Source organism: Primulina tabacum, chromosome 8, assembly GCF_025594145.1.
Source record: "Primulina tabacum isolate GXHZ01 chromosome 8, ASM2559414v2, whole genome shotgun sequence".
Lineage (NCBI taxonomy): Eukaryota > Viridiplantae > Streptophyta > Magnoliopsida > Lamiales > Gesneriaceae > Primulina > Primulina tabacum.
The window spans coordinates 4,908,503-4,926,960 of NC_134557.1; the positions used below are offsets into that span (position 1 = coordinate 4,908,503).

General features: G+C 34.4%; 2 protein-coding genes across 6 annotated transcripts; both read right to left on the reverse strand.

The window, feature by feature from the left end:
- Nucleotides 1-651: 651 nt before the first annotated feature.
- Nucleotides 652-4,013, reverse strand: LOC142553221 (uncharacterized). Its single transcript, XM_075663315.1, has 6 exons — nucleotides 3,701-4,013; nucleotides 3,177-3,319; nucleotides 2,864-3,007; nucleotides 2,196-2,381; nucleotides 1,986-2,110; nucleotides 652-1,091 (listed from the first exon to the last, which is right to left on the reverse strand). Exons 1-6 carry the CDS (start codon nucleotides 3,903-3,905, stop codon nucleotides 866-868), a joined length of 1,029 nt encoding a protein of 342 aa, XP_075519430.1. The 5' UTR covers nucleotides 3,906-4,013; the 3' UTR covers nucleotides 652-865.
- A 1,633-nt stretch (nucleotides 4,014-5,646) lies between these two features.
- Nucleotides 5,647-11,626, reverse strand: LOC142553222 (uncharacterized). Of its 5 annotated transcripts, none has more exons than XM_075663320.1 (11): nucleotides 11,433-11,626; nucleotides 10,533-10,795; nucleotides 9,913-10,147; nucleotides 9,494-9,663; nucleotides 8,986-9,128; nucleotides 8,753-8,884; nucleotides 8,040-8,614; nucleotides 7,620-7,732; nucleotides 6,994-7,234; nucleotides 6,472-6,695; nucleotides 5,647-5,790 (listed from the first exon to the last, which is right to left on the reverse strand). In XM_075663320.1, the coding sequence occupies exons 2-11, from the start codon at nucleotides 10,721-10,723 to the stop codon at nucleotides 5,757-5,759; spliced, it is 2,058 nt and encodes a 685-aa protein (XP_075519435.1). In that variant the 5' UTR covers nucleotides 10,724-10,795; nucleotides 11,433-11,626; the 3' UTR covers nucleotides 5,647-5,756. The 5 variants fall into 5 exon arrangements, with proteins under 5 accessions (XP_075519435.1, XP_075519433.1, XP_075519434.1 ...); XM_075663318.1 differs by having other exon boundaries at nucleotides 5,648-5,790; nucleotides 8,040-8,619; nucleotides 8,707-8,884; nucleotides 11,331-11,625; XM_075663319.1 differs by having other exon boundaries at nucleotides 5,648-5,790; nucleotides 8,040-8,619; nucleotides 8,707-8,884; nucleotides 11,314-11,625.
- Between the last annotated feature and the right edge of the window lie 6,832 nt (nucleotides 11,627-18,458).

Here is an 18,458-nt window from a genome sequence, read left to right on the forward strand (position 1 = left end):
TAATATATATCAAGTACTATAGATTATATTATAATAAATATTGTATGTAATTTTATCTAGACTCGGGCGTATGGGAAGACATTTTTCCGCCTAAATAAACATGAGATTTTCGAACATTCAGAGAGAACAAAAAAAGAGAGTTTTTCACCTCCGAAAATAATCATGGATGTTCCTTGGTCGAACAATAACAGCAATTGTTTCGTGCCATTTTTTATTTTATTTTATTTTTTTTGAATTTATTTCAATTTAAATTTTCATCCCAACTAATATTTTCTTTTATCAAATTCCTATATTTAAATCAAATCATTCCATATGAATATAGTGCAAGGCAAAAATAGAGAACCTAAGCTTGTGAAATTGACAACGGCTTTGAGAACCGATCTTCTGAATTTGAACTTTGAATAAGTAGAGTACTTAAATCTAGCTTTTTTATGAAGGGCTTTTTGAATATTCACACCGTGGAGATAAAATTCACCTGATATAGATATAACCTTTGAAATGATGTGTAGTAGCCCGATATTTAATTTTAAAATACTTCCCTCTTTTGTATTTTCTTCATATGTAATATAACAAAGAAAGAAGACGTAGAAAAATACATTTTCGGACTAATAGTCAATAACCGAGTCGGGACGGCTTAACATCCAAATGAGGCAAACTTTGATCAAGTTAAAGTTTACACATGGCTAAATCTTTGTGACCATCTTAATTAAGAGTCGAAGACATTGTTGTAACATGAATAAATGGGCCAATACTTCTTCCATAGGCATCACAAAAACATTTAAAATATAAAATTAAAACGAAAAACTTACTATAGCTTATCCCGCCTAATGAAATAATAAATCCCAAATACTCCACTTGCATCACTTCATTCAGAGAATTTTGAGATCAGCTTATCAACATGAATTATGATATCACCAATGCAAGGTCGAACAGCAGCCTGGGGCTGCAACATCCATGTTACGAACTGGTGAAGCGCCTCTGGATATGGAGGATTAGGTCCAGTAGGCCACTTTATTTGGGCATTTACAATCGCCAACTGCAAGCTTCCTCCGGATTCCCCCAGTGCATACTCAAATGGAGAGACACCGTACCTACAAAATACATGAAGATAGATTTAACAGAGGAACACACTTGCAGACACCACCTGAAGATCGAATGATCACGTGGTGTGACAAAAACAAATATTATTCAGGCCAAAATCTCCACAAAAACCATCCCCTCGAACTCGAAAGGTGCACCTAAATCCCCCAAATCTCTCATGCCCTGCTACACCACAATCAGGTTGTAGCGGGATACTGTTTGAAAAGTTAGTGTGTCCCACATATTTCTCCACTTCAGAGTATGTAAACCCGTAAGCCAATGAACCACGCCCCAAGTCAATTTCAAGTTTTTCGAGACAAAAAAAATAAGCACGCATAATGTGACTGAAATCTGGGACTGGTCTCGGGAAACCAATTTCTCACCAGATGCCTTAATTAATTGCCATTATCCGAATTAAGGTTAATCTTGGCACACCACCTGCAATAAATAACATCCATCCCAATTTTGCCACCTAAACACTACATTTCCACCCAGCAGCACCTTCATCCCCCCAAATGTCAGACGGTTACAAACATCATCAGCAGTTCCTCAGAAGTATGCCAATTCTCATATTGGTTCCGTGTAAGCAAGGAAAGCATGACAAAAGAGACCAGAACTAAACAGAATCCCAGCCTTTTATTTTGGCAACATTACAATCACATCCATGTCCATCACTCAGTAATTTAACCACCCATATTTTGATCTTTGTAATCATGTCGCCAATAACAATTCATAAGGGTCTCTCTACAAGCATAAGCATAAAATATCCAGAAGGCAACAAAAGGTTTTTTTCAAGAATAAGATATACAGTGCCAGGGGAATAGTCAGGTGAATCTCGAATACCCTGGGTTACCGAAGAAATGAATAAGATGTACGGGCTCCAAGACATGAAGAAAAGGTCTTACATGATTGCAAACAAAGTGCAGCCTAATGACCAAATATCAGTTCTCTCATCAATGTCAGCGTGGCTTGGGCAATCCCATAATTCGGGAGCTCTAAAAGGAGCTGAACAGTGCTCAGATGCCCATTCCTAAACAGCAGCATACAGAAATTAAGCCCAGACAATACAAAACACAGGCGACAACAGAGATCAACGAGATAACTTTTAAAAGAACCTGCAGCTGTAGTGCTTCGGAACGAGATCGAATTTGCTTCCTTGCAGGACGCGCGCTTCCAAAGTCCATCAATATTGCTAAAGGTGACGGTCCTTTCCTGTATGTCCCAAGGACATTTCCAGGTTTGACATCATTATGGGCATATGGAGGATCAAAACTGTGCATATGCTCAAGTCCTGAACAAAGCTGAAGATGAATGCTCACTTAGTGGTTTCTTTATCCTCAAGGCAAACATAGGTGTAAACAGCTATATTACTGTTGTGTTAAAAGCCATTAATCGGTGTAATTATTAACCACATATTGCATGCTAATGTAACACATCTTGGGACATAATACAGATGCATTTCACACAAACATCTATTAGATATATCACCGTATGGTATCACTTAAAAGTTTTTCACGACCAAGCATTTTAAGTGATTAAATTCGAATAGCAATTCATGCGAGCAAATCACACATAAAGCATATGATTGGTTTTATTATAAGATAAAAGAGTTTCTAAAATATTGATTCAACACATTTTAAGGAGAATAATGATAGTAAGACCAATAATACAGTAATAAGGATAGCACCGAACTCACGTACATATATTATAACTTCTTCATTTGGGCAATGCCTCATGCCAATTTGCACAAATTTGGTAGGCATAAAATATTCTTCTTATCTACCTGGCGAAATATTTGAAGCACGTCTGAGGTGGAAAAGAACTCCTTCTTAACTTTCATAGTTTTTGCAATGTCCAACAATGTTCCATCTAAATGGACTGGAAACAACAGGTATGCTTCATTCTTCCAGGATTGATCTTGTGAAGGCTGCAAATTAAACAAAAGATTCTTGATAATGGACAAACGTAAAGAGGACTGACAAATTCAGTAGACAGAAAGAAATATATGAAATGTTCTAATTAGGCATTTCAAATCTGCGCCAAGCAGCTGTAGCCTTAAGAACCCTGTAAGCAGCTCGTGAATCAACAACGAGTACCTTTACAGCAATAATTGCATGATCTAGCAGAGGAAGCAGATTGGGGTGGCTAAACTTTGATGAAACACGTAATTCCTCCCTCACCAACTCCAGCTGCTCATTATTTTGAATGAGAATTTTCTTCACTGCATATGTTCCATCATCTGCACGTAAATAACCCGTGGAGAACATGTCAGGTAATTACTATATTGTCCTATTTGGCTCCAACTGACAATCATTTCCTTAGAACATTAATGTTGACTTGTGATCCAAATAAAAGTAAAACGAGTTTCTAATCAACAGTAACAATTAGACCTGATTCGCATCGCTTGTTTGATTGTTTTAAATCTTATTCCCATTCTAACACATTTATATAAATGAAACCGTCTCTCCTTCACATAAAACACGGAAATCGAGATCGAAACTCCGATTGAAACAGGGAATTTGAAGTGCACGGAGATCCTTGTCACGAATACCAGGAATTCCAAATCTACATACCCCCATGAACAATAATCAGGAAAACGGAGTAAATGAAGGATCAGTACCAGAGATGTGAGAAGAATCCTTGATCTTGGCGGAGATTCCAGGAACGGAAGGATCAGAGAGAACCTCCTTCACAAGGAAAACGTACGCGAATCCACCTTCCCCCAGCTTCCTCACAATCCTGAAACGGTTCTCATTGATCCACACATCTCCTCCGCCGTAAACGGCGTCTTGAAAGGCGTTCAAACCCGAGAAAGAGCAACCCATCTCCTCTATAACATAGACAGACTACAAGTAAGTTCTACGTTAATTTTCTTTTTCCCAGGTCTCAATGGTTGAGCTCCCTCACTGCAGTATACAGTTGGCGGCTGTTGAAAGTCGTTGTTTTAAAAAATCACGAAATAAAAAAATAACCGATGTCCCTAACGCGCTTTCTAGCTTACCCTTGACTTACTATTTATAAGTTCAAACTAGCCAATTACAGGATAATTCATAATTATATATTTATAGTTTCCATTTATTCTCAAAATTTTATTCCTCAAGTTTTAGACTATGTTTTGATTTCATCATAATAGTCAGTTCGTCAGTCATAGTCGACGGACCGCGTGACATTTTTTTACATCGAATGATCAACATTCATAATATCTGATTTCATCGTAAATTAACGTAAAAACAAAGATTCAGAGATTCGAAATAAAAATAAAAATCATGAATGTTAATCGTTCAATCTGAGAGCAAATCAAAACTAAAAGAACAAATTGAATATAAAAGCAAACTATAAAAATATAATTATTAATTATCCTGTCAATCAACCTACGTAATGGGGTACCGGGTACTTTCTTCCTCTCTATTTATTAGTATATATTGGTACACGGGTTATAGTTGTCTTCCTCTAGACTATAGTTTTCCTATAACTATATAATAAAATTTTACGTAAAATAAATATCTTTTTAATTGTTTTATCTTGCAAAAAATATTAATGAAAAAATATAAGATGATGCCGCACTTAGCATATAGAAGTAGACAATGATATCCAACTTAACCTTTCTATAAAAGGTTTATCAACTGTGATAAACTCCTCTATGCGAGTCAGAAGTCTCTTAACCCATATGAGAAGGTAAATCGAGAAATAGTGCACGAGCAGGTAGAGACTTTAGGAAGTGGACAGTACGTCGACCCTCATAGTATACTCTCACAACATTACATTGAAAAAATTCTTCACATGAGAATCAGTTAAGAAAATAATCACTGACACTCTTTACGCCCACTCATTATGGTATGTCCAGACAAAATTTGTAGTTTCTAATTCAAAAATAAAATAAAATTGTAGTTTCCGGATCGTCAACAAATATCTTTCATGTAAATATCGAATCATAATATTGCGTAAAATTGATCTAAATTATCTATGTTATACATTAAATTAAACCCCTACAACTGATATTTGGATGTATTTCTGAAATATTCTATAAATAATAACATAGTTTTCAATAAATTTCTATCCTCGATTTTCTATATTCAATTCCTCCTACATAAATTATTTAACACGAAACATATTTATATATATTTCCGTATTTATAATATTTTCATTTCATTTCAAATTAAATCAATTATATAGAATTTAAAAATCACAAGAACAGAATATTATTTTATGCAAACCGATTTCATGTTCAGGTAACTTATGTGTATTGACGACTAATACTATCTCATACACATATGTGATATATTATAAATAGAGATATGGAAACGGGCCAATCCGACCCAATGCAACCCACAATCAAATGGGAGACGCGAGTTGGCTCGTCGATTGACGATTGGATAAATCTCAACCCAACTTAACTCAATCCACTTTGAATTTCGGGATAGTCAGGTCTACACACCAAATTTTGAAAATTAAAAACAAAAAAAAAATCATGTTTTAATACATATATTGTTCATTATATAATATATTTAACCAAATAATTAAACAATTAATATCATTAACATAAGAAATAAAAAATGCATAAAATTTTAAAAAAAAATAATAGTACAAAGTTGAACAAAATCTAGGAAAACATCGAATAAATAATATACATATAAAATTCTTCAAAATCCATCAACAGTCATTTCTTCATCTTCTTTCTACTTCCTTCGGCTCTTTATCTTTATCAATAATCTGATATTTGCCAACAAAAATTTAAAATAAACGGCCGAAGTTCAGAAATTTTTGTGGAAGGTTTTTAAAAATTCAGCCCAAGCGACGGCGGTACAGATGAATATCGAAAACAAAAAAATAAAAATAAAAATTAAATAGGTAATGAATTTGAGTTTTAAAAATTAAAGAGAGTTGAATTTAAAATTTATCGGACATACTTTGAGATGAATGATAATACATTTTTAATTTTATTTGTATTTTAAAATGTACGTCAACTCGACTTAACTCAGAACTCAAACGGTTTAACCCATTTTGACTCACTTCCAAATGGGTTATTAAAACTTTAATCTAACCCACCTTTTATCAGGACGGGGTTGGACTGACCCAATGACCTAGCACACTTAACATTTCTAATTCAACCGGCCAGACAACGCTGAAATATGCACCGACACATTCAGATCAAATGCAAAACCACCTGTCTTATTCTGTGAATTGAAATTTTATATATATACATATAAAAACTACGTGCAGTGCTTTTTACATATGGAAGGGGAAAGCATTGGCACAAGGAGAGGGTGAAAAGATAAAACATTCATTTACATGAAATGAGAGCAAAGAAAAACTAAAGATGATATTACATGTGAAACATATTTGGGGTGAAACCATAGATATTCAAATGATGAAATGAACATGATTGTTCACCTTTTCTTTCTATCTTCATTATATCTTTCAAGTGCGACGGGAGCTGCTGGTATGCTAAACCACCAATCTCGAAATCGTCTTTGCCACCTTTCAGTGTTGGCTCTTCTAAGCGGTAAATATCTGGTAAATGTTTCCAGAAAAGCCACTAGAACAATATATTTAACAGGCACAAAAGCAACAAGCAAAGCTATGACCAAAAGCGCTCCTGCACATCTCTCGGTAGCCTGCATATAAGATGTACATAGTAAATGAACATAAACTCCTTTCAACTAAAATAGATGACAACAAAATATGGGACTGACTCGTTCTCTCAAAATCGATGCCCATTCTTCTCAGATTTTCAAGAACCAAGAAAAAACAATCAAATATTTAGTTGACAAGAACCATAGAAGAAGTGGCAGAATAGAAAGATTCTAAGAACATGGAGTATTAGCCTTTCATGGCACACAAAATTATGTTTCCCAACGACAAAACAACTATTAGGAGAATACTGCATGGATAAAAGAAAATTTAAAACGACACCTGCGGGAAAAGCGAGAGAAGCAACGCACGGTATTTGAGAAGAAGAATGTTTCCTTCCTGGATAAGATTTTCAGCTTGGGAAGCTGCATTTTGAACTGCTAAAAGCCGTTCCATTGTGTTCATGGCAGGAGGTGCCATTACCTTCAGTTCATCAATATGCCCTCCTTGAATACAACGGTTAATCAACATGAAGAGTGCCAGAAAGATAAGTAAAGAAGCAAGAACATGGCCCAACCAGCCTCTGCAAAAAAGGCAATATTAAGTCACTCGATAGACAATTGTTTTCCTCAGAAATTCATCCACTTGCATGATGTCCCCAAATGCGTGCACAATCAGTAAAATTGAGATTACTTTCACATTATTTACTCCCGACTACTGCTTAGATGGCAGAACACGTGATTATTTCTGATTAAAAGAAAAGGGGAAAAATAGTTTTACATGGATCTGGGATATAGATTGCAATATTTTTTTCTTTGAGCTTCCAACTAAATTATTTGTTTCATTATTATCAATTGATGAACAATGTCATTCTTGATAATCCAGAACACAGGCTCCAAATATCTCATGCACAACAACCCATGCACAACTTGCAAGATCAATGAAATCAACTACAAAAACGTACTAACCTACACAAAATATAACTGGAAACCAAGCAGAATGCAAGGGATTTCCAAGGGCGTTCCCAGTAGAGCAAAAGAAGAATCCAATTCCAAATGTCTGTTATAGGAGAAAGCAATTCCTGCATTAACATGCACATCTTGAGAACTACACAACTTAAAAATCTAACAAGTTTTAGAACAAGAAGATAAGAGAAATAATAGAATAATTTATAGCTCATAACTGTTTTTTGTTCTGACTTCTTACCGCTATGTTGCTGACCATCAGTATATACACCAAAGCCATTTTTAGAAATTAAAATACAAGGGGCTCCGTTATATCAGTTCAAAAGGTCTTATTTAACAGAATACAAAAGCACCAAAAAGCCAGCTGTTTCCTATCCTAGATTTAAGTACATGAAAATCTGTTCGACAAAATAATGTTATCACCTTCATCACTGTCAAATTAGTGTCAATACCATCAACTTTAACTCCATCAACTGTGGCTTGTGCAAGAATCACGTTTTCATAGCTGCTTCTAGCTTCTTTGACTGCTTTCTCCAAAAGTGTTATCTCTCCAACAGCAATTTCACCAACAACAAGGGCAGTCTCATTAGTATTGCAAGAACTTGTCCCAAAAGCAAAGCCCAAGTTAGAAGCAAGCGCTAAACCTGAGATTGAATACATCCCATTTACAGATTTTGTAGCACTTCTCCGGTCTATTTGTCTCATGGTCAACATGTTTGCAACACTTTCTAGAATCAGATCCCCACAGGGCAGCTTGTCACAAACATTGAACATAAGAAGAGCCTCACAGCAAATAGGGATGGTGGAACTTATTTCTTTAAGGGCTTGCACTCGCAGAATCCCAAAAATAGCTTTAAGTATCACTTCATCTCTCTCGAGACCACTGAGCTGAAACTTACGAATAAATTTATGGGCATATAGAACTTCACGAATAATAGCTAACCAATAGTCACGACGGGTGTGACCTTTAAGCTCTGGAAATTCCACAACAACTGGTTCTGATCTGCATTACAAGTCCCAAAAAAATGAGCTTCCAAAAACACAAAATTACTTAGCTTATTACAGTATTTTGTAATTCACCACTGCTTACAAAGATTTTGATTTGTAAAAGACTGCGTTGTCAAAAAGCCTAGTACCCCATGGCCCAGAGAGCTCCGGTCTGATGATTTGCTGTAATTCATCTGCTAGATCATACATCTTAGCTTTGTCATAAGAAACAACTCGATGATCTTCAAAGTATAGCGCATGGTCTGTCAGAGTTAAACGACCTGCAATCACAAATCTATTCTCATGCCTTTTCAGAATAATTAAAGAGCTGTGTGTATACTCCCAGTTCTCAACTTATTCCATACTGCATTTCAAGACTTGCCTGGCCATGCAGATACACCCACATGCTCGATAACTGGTTGGCTAGCAGCTGTCCCATCAACTTCCAAAACTTTTTCTCCTCTGACTAATCGTTGGGATGATAGGAGAGAGGATTCAGATTGAGACTGAAATTTTCGTATTACCCTATAAAATAAGAGAAGTAAATTATTAGGAGCCTAACATATCAGCAAAAAGCTGCAACAGGGCATCATTGATAGTGAAAAATGAAAATGAAAATGGACACTATCCTGTCATTCATTCGTGATTCGCAACAAAACAATGAATTAATCATGGTGTATGTTTAAGTTTCTCCTATCCTGTTAGCCAAACTGAAAGTGGAAAACCTATCACCGCGACTTATGATTGAAAAAAGATGCAAGAACTTGACATTATGAGCATTTATTCCATTCTAATTAAGTCCATGTATTGTGCATGCATAACAACGAGCATGATGTCAAAGTTGTGGAAGTTTCAAACAATTTCAGAAACAAGACAGCAGCAGGTAGTACCTTTCCAATCGAATGAGGTACTTGTCATAGACAGAGAAATGAAGCCGGCGGCTGGTTGAATCTGAAAGCACCTCAAATATCTTATCAGCGACAATCACATTACCGACAATGGGAACTGCAGGAGCAATTCGACAAAAAGCCTCTATTCCAACAGTGGCATCATTGTCCAACTGAAACAAACACTAGACTTTAACAAGACTCACCAGTTACAAGAAGAAAAATTGAGCCTCTAGACCATGGTATAAGATGCAGGACTCGCAATTTTCAGTTCTCATTCTAAAAACAGTTTTCTGACATTTTTAACATGTTACAGCTGCTCAGACATGATAGAATGAGAGTGAAATAAAACTACACAATAAAACTAAAAGTAATCAGCATGGTGCTTAAATCTGTTCTGCTAATATGACTTAAAATCGTACAGCTGGAAACGGTTGGCTGGAAGCTGCGGGAAATTCCCAGGAAATCATCATATCAAATATAAGCCGGCGAAAGTTCTTGTCATCTAGATAATTGATTGCTTGAATAGAACGAGAAAGAGCCAGGAAGCAACAATATTCCAAAAAGTTCCGTGCAAAATTGGGATGATGCTTAAGAAAATCAGAAGCCTCTGCGTCAAAGTTTTCTCGAAGTTGGCATGTAGGAAGTCCAAGGATTCTGTAAGATTTAATTACACGTATCATATGAAAGAAGTTATCTCAAGGATCATCTAGGTTGTGAACAACTAATTGTCGCGATCTTCTTGCGTCTTCTATAAATAAAAGAATTTTATTATAAGCATTCATTCCATTCTTAATTACCGGTGTCCCGCTTCAGAAAAATACCCCCACTCTATAGCCATTTGTTTTTTAACTGCAAGTTCTGATTTCCATGTGCTAACTCCCACACATTGTTGGTTGTTGCAATTGCACGGAGATAAGTTTCCATCTCATTCATTTTGCTTAGATTAATTTTCATACATAATTTGGCCTTAGCTGGATTAGAGTAACAAAAGAAAAACCCAAATAACAACAAAAGGCAAAGAGTTCAGCAACAAACTAACTTTGAGCATCTGTGGACCAGAACATTTGCAGGTGGAGAGAGCTCTGGCAGCCAATTATTTTCAGCAGACGGAGATCTTCTCAGCTCTTCAACCTCTTCATCGAATAAGCTTCGCGTTCTAGACAACCACTTGAATGACCCCTCTTTCACCAGACCCTCCAGCATATCTCGAGTTTTGCTCACCATAGTCATTTCCACCTACCTGTTTTCATGGACCGCCCATGGACTTTAATTACAACAGACTGGTATGGAAGTCCAGATTTCCTGTTTCAAAATCACTTTGCAATCTCATTAACTATAATTTATTTATTAGATGAACAATATTCGTTCGTTACAAATGATTCTCCTTCGATATTCATATAATTGCAAGCATGATTCAGTTTCATGTACCACTACAATCAAGTATTCTTCGTCTATATCCAAAAGTAACATGCGTCTTTTATCTAAAATATATGTAACCGGAATTGCTATTGCAATGTGAGAATTCAAGTTTAGACCCCAATAAGACAGCATCCCATGAAAACCAACAGTAATACATCGTGTCTTGCAGCAAGTTTTCAATTTTCGCAGTACATATAATACTGATTAAAGAACCCATGTGGAATATCCAAAACAAAGTGATATTAGTTAGATATATCCGTGAAAGAAGCACTGAAATCACGATGACGCGGTGCTGCTAAAAGTACATAAACCATAAAAAAAAATGATGCGTATTGCTTGCTAGAGTTAAACTAGGAAATAGGGTGAAAGTCCATAAAGAAGGGAAATTTTCATGAGTTCACATGAGACTGAAGTTCACCGCTGGAATTCGAATCCCCACGAGGCACGAAGCAATTCATAGATAATCAAGAACTAAAGCTAGATATAAGACAAATATGAGAGAGTCAACATGAATACCCACCGCCTGTTGGGTTTCTGCAAAGCGGCTCAAGCTATCATAGATGGGATGAGAACAGGGATTCGATCGAGATGGATACGTGCAGTCCGGTGACACCAAGCGGGCCCTCTTGTCTGGAAGACTCGTAGTAGTTATGCGAAAGCCTGATTCTCTCGCTTTTTTCTCAAGAGAAAAAGTCTGTTTGGTTTAATAAAATATGAAAATTGTAATTGGATTTGGATTCCTTACCAACCTTGTTAAATAATAGCATTTATATATATATATATATATATATTTCTTCTATCTTTTAATAAATGACAAAAACTTGTGTGAAACGGTCTTACGAGTCGTATTTTGTGAGAAAGATCTCTTATTTGAGTTATCCATGAAAAAATATTACTTTTTATACTAATAGTATTACTTGTTATTGTGAATATCGGTATGATTGACATGTATTACTGATAAAGATTCGTGAGACCGTCTCACAAGAGACCTACTCTTAATAAATAATGTATTAAGATAAATTTCATTTATCTGTTAATAAATAATATATTTCAATTTCTATATATATATATATATATATATATGAAGAAAAACATATTTTTGTTAAACATAATTTAAAGAAGTAAAATTATAATTATAATTATAAATAAATAATATATTTCAATTTATATATATATATATATATGAAGAAAAACATATTTTTGTTAAACAAAATTTTAAGAAGTAAAATTATAATTATAATTATAAATAAATAATATATTTCAATATATATATATATATACATTATAATTTCATTTATCTTTTAATAAATAATATATAAATATATATATATATATATACATATATATATATGAAGAAAAACATATTTTTGTTAAACATAATTTTAAGAAGCATTCACAAAAACCTTCCTTGTCTTATACTTGCTAATCCCAATGGGATAAAATTGTGGAAACAGATGCTTCAGATATAGGTTTTGGAGGAATCTTAAAACAAAAAGATCCCCAAAATAAACAAGAATATCTTATTAGATTTTATTCTGGTAAATGGAATAATGCCCAGAAAAATTACTCCACAGTAGCAAAAGAAATCTTAGCTATTGTCAGACGTATTTTAAAATTTCAAGATGATTTATATAATCAAAAGTTTATTATAAAAACTGATTGCAAATCTGCAAAATTTATGTTTAATAAAGATTTTAAACATGATGTTTCTAAACAAATGTTTGCAAGATGGCAAGCTCATTTAGCTCCTTTTGATTTTGAAATCATTTATAAGAAAGGTGAAGATAATCACTTGCCAGATTTCTTAACTCGAGAATATTTATCCTAATGTTTTCATCTACAGATATGTATTCCCGAGGAAGAGGAGAGTCCTCTTATAGAGGGCGAGGAGGTAGGGAAAAACCCCCTAATATCATTGCACAGCATGGAAAACAGAGGCTTATAGCCCAAAACTTATCCAGTTCATCAGCCAGTAATACAAAGCAAAATAATGAGTTATACAATGAATTTCAAGAATTCTTGAAACAAAAGAGAAGTAATACAGATTCTCAATCTTCAGCATCATATGCTAATATCATAAAAGATGATGATAATGATTCAGCTCTATATACAGAGACAAAACATCGAGAATTGATTCTTCTTATAGAAGAAAAAGATACCCAATGGGAAAAAACTCCATGGACTATCATGGAAAGATATCTAACCAATACATCATATGTATATGGTTCCTACAAGCAAAGAGGATTTTATGAAAATCTTCTTATATCTACAAAAAGTGTTGACATAACTCATTTTTTCAGTAATACTCAGCAGAAAGGAAGTTATAACTTCTCAAAGTTTATAATTAAGAAGATGTCTATTGAAGAATGGGGTATATCTCCATTAGTTGAAAAAGAATTTTATTCTGAAAATCATAAAATTAGTTTTAAATTCAATTTTTGGGATTATATTGAAAGTTTTAATAAAACCTTGTTTTATGAAAATGAGAAAAGAAAACATACTTGGTTTTTAAAGATTTGTGAAAATGTTTTTCACTACCCAGTTCCAAATTGGTTTTTAATATGGTGGAAGATATTTGGTCCATCCGCAAAGATTTTGCCAGAGGTTTTCATAAAACCCATGAATACTTGGTTAAATGTTTCTCCAAGTATTAAAAAATCATTTTCTGAACATTGGATCGATGGTAAGACTCTATGTCTATTTTTCATGGAATTTGGTATCCCATGGATCTGGAAATGGCAGCCAGAATTCGATTACACTGATGAAGGTATCCCTTGCATATGGAGGGTCAGTTCCACAAAATTCTGGGACAAATTATTAAGAGATGATCCAGAAACTGGAAAACCATATGGTTATGAAACTCTTCATCAAATAGAAGAAAAAATTTCTTTATATCAACAAGAAAAGGAGAAAGCCTCTATGAGTCCTTTCAAGATTCTTACGCAGAAATATTCTGAAATATATTCAAAAGACAAAATGATTGAGATCTATATTGAAGAAATGAAAAAAGATCTTTTCCAGAATATTGGAGGTTCTGATTCCAAATCAGATAAATCTATGGCGTCCGAATCTAGTGAAAATCAATTTATTCATCTAATGAAGATGCAAGATGCTCAAGACCCTGAGGATGATATTCCTCAATTTTCTCAAATAGATGACATTTTTGAGAAATTGAAAAATTCTTTAAAAGAAGATATTAAAGATGATTAAGATCATCAGGAGAAGAATCTGCAGTTGGTGGAATATCACATCTTATCGTGACATATCGTGACAAAAAGTGGGTGGCATATCACTTTTACTTTTTGAATTTTGTAACCATGTTACTATTTGCTTTAATAAAGCATTTACTGTTTTTATTTTAAGATGAAATCCGGGGTTTGATGTCCGGCTCTTCTATCTATAAATAAGTTCATTTTGTGTCTTTAGAAGGACACGGTTGAGTTTGCTCCCCTCTATTCTCTCTTTTGTAAAAACCCTTCTGAAGCTTATCAATAAAATTTAAAGTTCTAGTAACAACTTTGTAAGTTCTTACTGTTTTTATTTTCTATTTTTATTTACTGTTTTTTTTTAATTTTTATTTTCATAAGTTTAGCCTGAATGACAGGCTAAAGTATTTGAGCTAAATTATTACCTTACTATGACATGATCTATATTTATTTGTTCTTGATATCAGATTGAGATAATAAAAGATCTATTTAAATTTTTGGAATTTAATGTAATATAAGAGCCTTTGGTTAGAACATAAGGTAAATAGATGAACTAGGAAATGGTAAACACAAGGTTCGAGTTTAACCAGGAAAAATAAATTCATGTTGTAGCACTTTAGCCTGCTTAGCCGAGAGATGGCGTTTAAGGCGTTCATGGGTGATTTTTTATGAATTTATGATTCTGAGGTGGACCTCGGTAAAATCCTCTGTTGTTTAATTTCTTTGGTATATCTTTTATAAATCCTTTTATGTTTTGTAAAAGTTCCAAATATGAATCTTATATTCATTTTATTTTGGGATTTAAATTCTTCATTTTCTTAGCTCAATAAGAGTTGAAGATGGTATATAGGCTGGAAACCAATAACCTCCATGTGTGCGAAAGCCACTAAGGAAAAGTTTGGTGTAACAACGCCACGTATCATATTCCTCATCTTGATCCCAAGCCCCAGATGGTATCAGAGCCATGGAAATAGTCTGGATAATAATTTAGCACTTTTTATTCAAATGAATATTTTCGGTTTTAAAGAAACTGTTCAAAACAGTTTGAATGAAGAATATGATTTACCTGATAATTTAGATTTATTGAATAAATGGACTATTCCTAAGATAGAATCTAAAATGATCTATAAGTTAGGAACCTTTGAAAAAATTGGTTTTAAACAAGTAGTTAAAACTACAGAATCATCGGTACCACTTCATAATAATGAAATGGTTATTAGATTGTTAATGTAGAACCCGAAAATCAGATTACGTATAAGCCATGCCTAATTTCTATTATTTAAATTAAATATAAAGTTTTTAAATCATGATTATTTATTTTAAAGTTAGATGTTTAGTATTGTCTTTTCAGGATAAATACGCGAGGCCGGACCGGAGTTTGGAGATTTGAGATAAGATTAATAATAAGAAAAAAATATTCCTAAATTTAATTTAAGTCAAAGAATAATTTAAGTTAAAGAAAAAGAATTTCTTTGGGAATGAATTAATTGGAGCTAAGTAATTAAATAAGTTCTCTTAGATTCAATATTTAATTAAAGTTTAAATTAAAATATGTAAGCAAGTGGGGATAAATAAATCTAGGTATAACATATTCAAGAAATTTAAACATAACATTGGAATATTTAAAATTGAAGTCATGAATGCCATGCAAGATTCTAAGCAAAATTCTAAACTAAATTAATTGGTTAATGCATTAAAATATATATATAATGGGGGTTTAAAATCTTAAACAATTAAAATTCAAATTTAAACCATAAAATACCATGGAGTTTGGTCAATACCATTCAAATATGTAGTAAACCATTCAAACCATCCTCAATGACCCTTAAGGTGGATTTAATTCCTCATAGTTAAATCACTAATTAATAGTAATTCACCTCCTTGACTTGTAACCCCCAACTTAATGTGTATTATAGCCCTTTAACACCTCCTTTATCATACACCTTCACCCCTAACATCATATACATCCTATATACTCGAAAATATCAGAAACAATAAACTATTGAAGCCGTAAATTAGCAGCAAGGTGGGAAAATAAGATCGGCTACAACTAGAGAATTGGAAGAACAATTCAAATCCCATTATATTCCTTCACTTGTAACTCTCAACTAAATGAACTTAAATACCCATTTAACACCTCCTATAATACTCATCTCTATTGTCTAGCAAACACACTCCCTTACCTTCGAAATTACAGAAAGAACAACAGCTAAAAATCGTGCAACAGCAGCTGAATTAGAAAGAAGGAAACCAACTCCGTTCCGTCGCTCGTATTCGTCGTATTGATTTGTTTTGCGTCAAAACAAATTCTAGGCATGTATATATGGTTTCTTTTCTCTTCAATCAAGTCCTATAAATATTTTAAAACCTTATATGTTCAAGATTCATGAGGCAAAACGAATTGTTTGACAGCTACATTTCTCGAAAAATCTGCACAAGTTCTCGGCCATGCTGATATTTTTTTTGTTGCTGAGTTTTGATGATTTCAGGGGGTTTCTTCGTTCCCAGGCACACATGGCGACTTATAGGCATGATTTAGAGTGTGTTAGGGTGTTATTGGTTCATTGGTTTACGTCCATACACCCACAAGCGAAGTATTGACAGCAACAATTTCATCAAGTTACAGGTTGTGTCAAAATTGTGTTATTTGGTTGGTTACAGGGGGTGTTCGAATCCTGGCTGCCCTAAGGGCCATAGACATGGTTATAACCCTACCTTAACATGTCAAGGGTGTGACCAAATCATCCTTTCAAGTTTTGGTTCACGGCTTCATCAGATTCTTACATTTACATGGCACATGTCCCTCGGTTTTAAAGTTTCTGAAATCTGTAGGAGTGTGTTTCGGTTTTGGGGGTTTGAATGGATTGTGGTTGGCCTCTAGCCCATAGCCATGGTTCATACAACACTCCATCATGTCTAGATCGATCCATGGTCAATCAAATGGCCACTGGAACGGCACAAGACAATAGAACAATTCGATACATCTCATTGCACATGATTGAGTTCTCGGTTGGTATGTTCCTGTTGTCCTAGGTGTTGGCTTGGGATGTGGTTGGCTTTTAGCCTTTATCCATGGTCTGAGCCATGCCTTAGGATGTTGGTAAGAGTCTTTGGGTGGCGGTTCAAGCCCTTGGTCATAAAATTTCAGAGCTACACCTCAAATACCCAAGCTGCTCCTGCTGCACGTTTGACAGCAACTTTGGGTCACGTTTTTGGTGCTTGTTTGAGTTCTTGGTTGGCTTTTAGCCCATGGCCTTGGACTGGACAGTACCTTAGTGAGTTAGGAAAGTCATGTTTTTGGCCGTTCGTGATTTGGTCGAGTTTAGAGGTCGTACGAGAATTTACGGTGAAAGGTGCCAAAATGACTCTCGAAAGAGCGTTTTATGTTTTTGGATTCCTTTCACCTATTTTCGTGTTTTACAGTTATTATGCATATTTTTCAGTATGTTTGGAGTATTTTTAATCATGGTTAAACGTCGGTTTAATGTTGGTTCGGGTTGGTACGAAGCCATGGTTAAAAATCAAGTTGTTGGTCCGAATCGTCTCGTTTTTGGTTCTATTGTTAAGATTTTGTCAAGTTAAGATTTATTTCATGTGTCACATATTAGTAGTAAGTCGCAGCAAGCCTGGGAACGATTCAACTCATCCGGTAAAAATAAGGTTATAATTATATTACGTGCATAAAAATATAAAATGTTTATTTTTGAGATATATGATATATGTCTTGTGGCCACTTTATGCTTATGGGTTTGGAAGTCGGTAGGCGCAACCGAGGACCTCTCCGCCCGGTGACTTACGATCGGTTTATGATTATGTATGGGTACGGACGTCCAGTCCAAGGGCAGTGATTGATCTCTACCGCCCAGTATACTGTGGTTTAGTCTGATCAGGCGCTTACGCTATGTTATGGGCCACTAGCTTAGAAACATTATCTCTACCAGAAAATTATGATATGTTATGACAGAGCTCTATTGAGCAAAGCTTTACGTATGATTTTTAGATATGCACGTGGTTATAATTATTCACGATACGATTTTCACCATGCACTTTACGATACGTTATTTTTACGTTACATACGATTTTATGATATATTTACTTGTTATTCACGATATATACATGTTGAGTCTTTAGACTCACTAGACTTGATTGTTGTAGGTATTGATGTGGTCGGGACCGCGGACGGAGACCAGTGAGCGATCTTGGGACAGCAGTAGTAATCCCGAGGACCTCATGATTTAATTTATGCACCTTTTATTATTCAAACTCAGTTTTAATACGTTGGATTATTTTTAAGTTGATGTTTACGTTTAATTATTTTTAAATTGTTGGTTGAAAATAAT

Excerpts from the sequence above, each read along its gene's own strand:
- LOC142553221 (XM_075663315.1), bottom strand. The coding sequence starts at position 3,905 with ATGGGTTGCTCTTTCTCGGGTTTGAACGCCTTTCAAGACGCCGTTTAC. Across the intron at positions 3,320-3,700 it reads GGATTCTTCTCACATCTCTG|ATGATGGAACATATGCAGTG; the intron begins GTACTGATCCTT and ends ATTTACGTGCAG. Across the intron at positions 1,092-1,985 it reads TGCACTTTGTTTGCAATCAT|GTACGGTGTCTCTCCATTTG; the intron begins GTAAGACCTTTT and ends TGTATTTTGTAG.
- LOC142553222 (XM_075663318.1), bottom strand. The coding sequence starts at position 10,723 with ATGACTATGGTGAGCAAAACTCGAGATATGCTGGAGGGTCTGGTGAAA. Across the intron at positions 10,148-10,532 it reads CTGGTCCACAGATGCTCAAA|AATCCTTGGACTTCCTACAT; the intron begins GTTAGTTTGTTG and ends TAAATCTTACAG. Across the intron at positions 8,885-8,985 it reads GGGTGTATCTGCATGGCCAG|GTCGTTTAACTCTGACAGAC; the intron begins GCAAGTCTTGAA and ends TTGTGATTGCAG.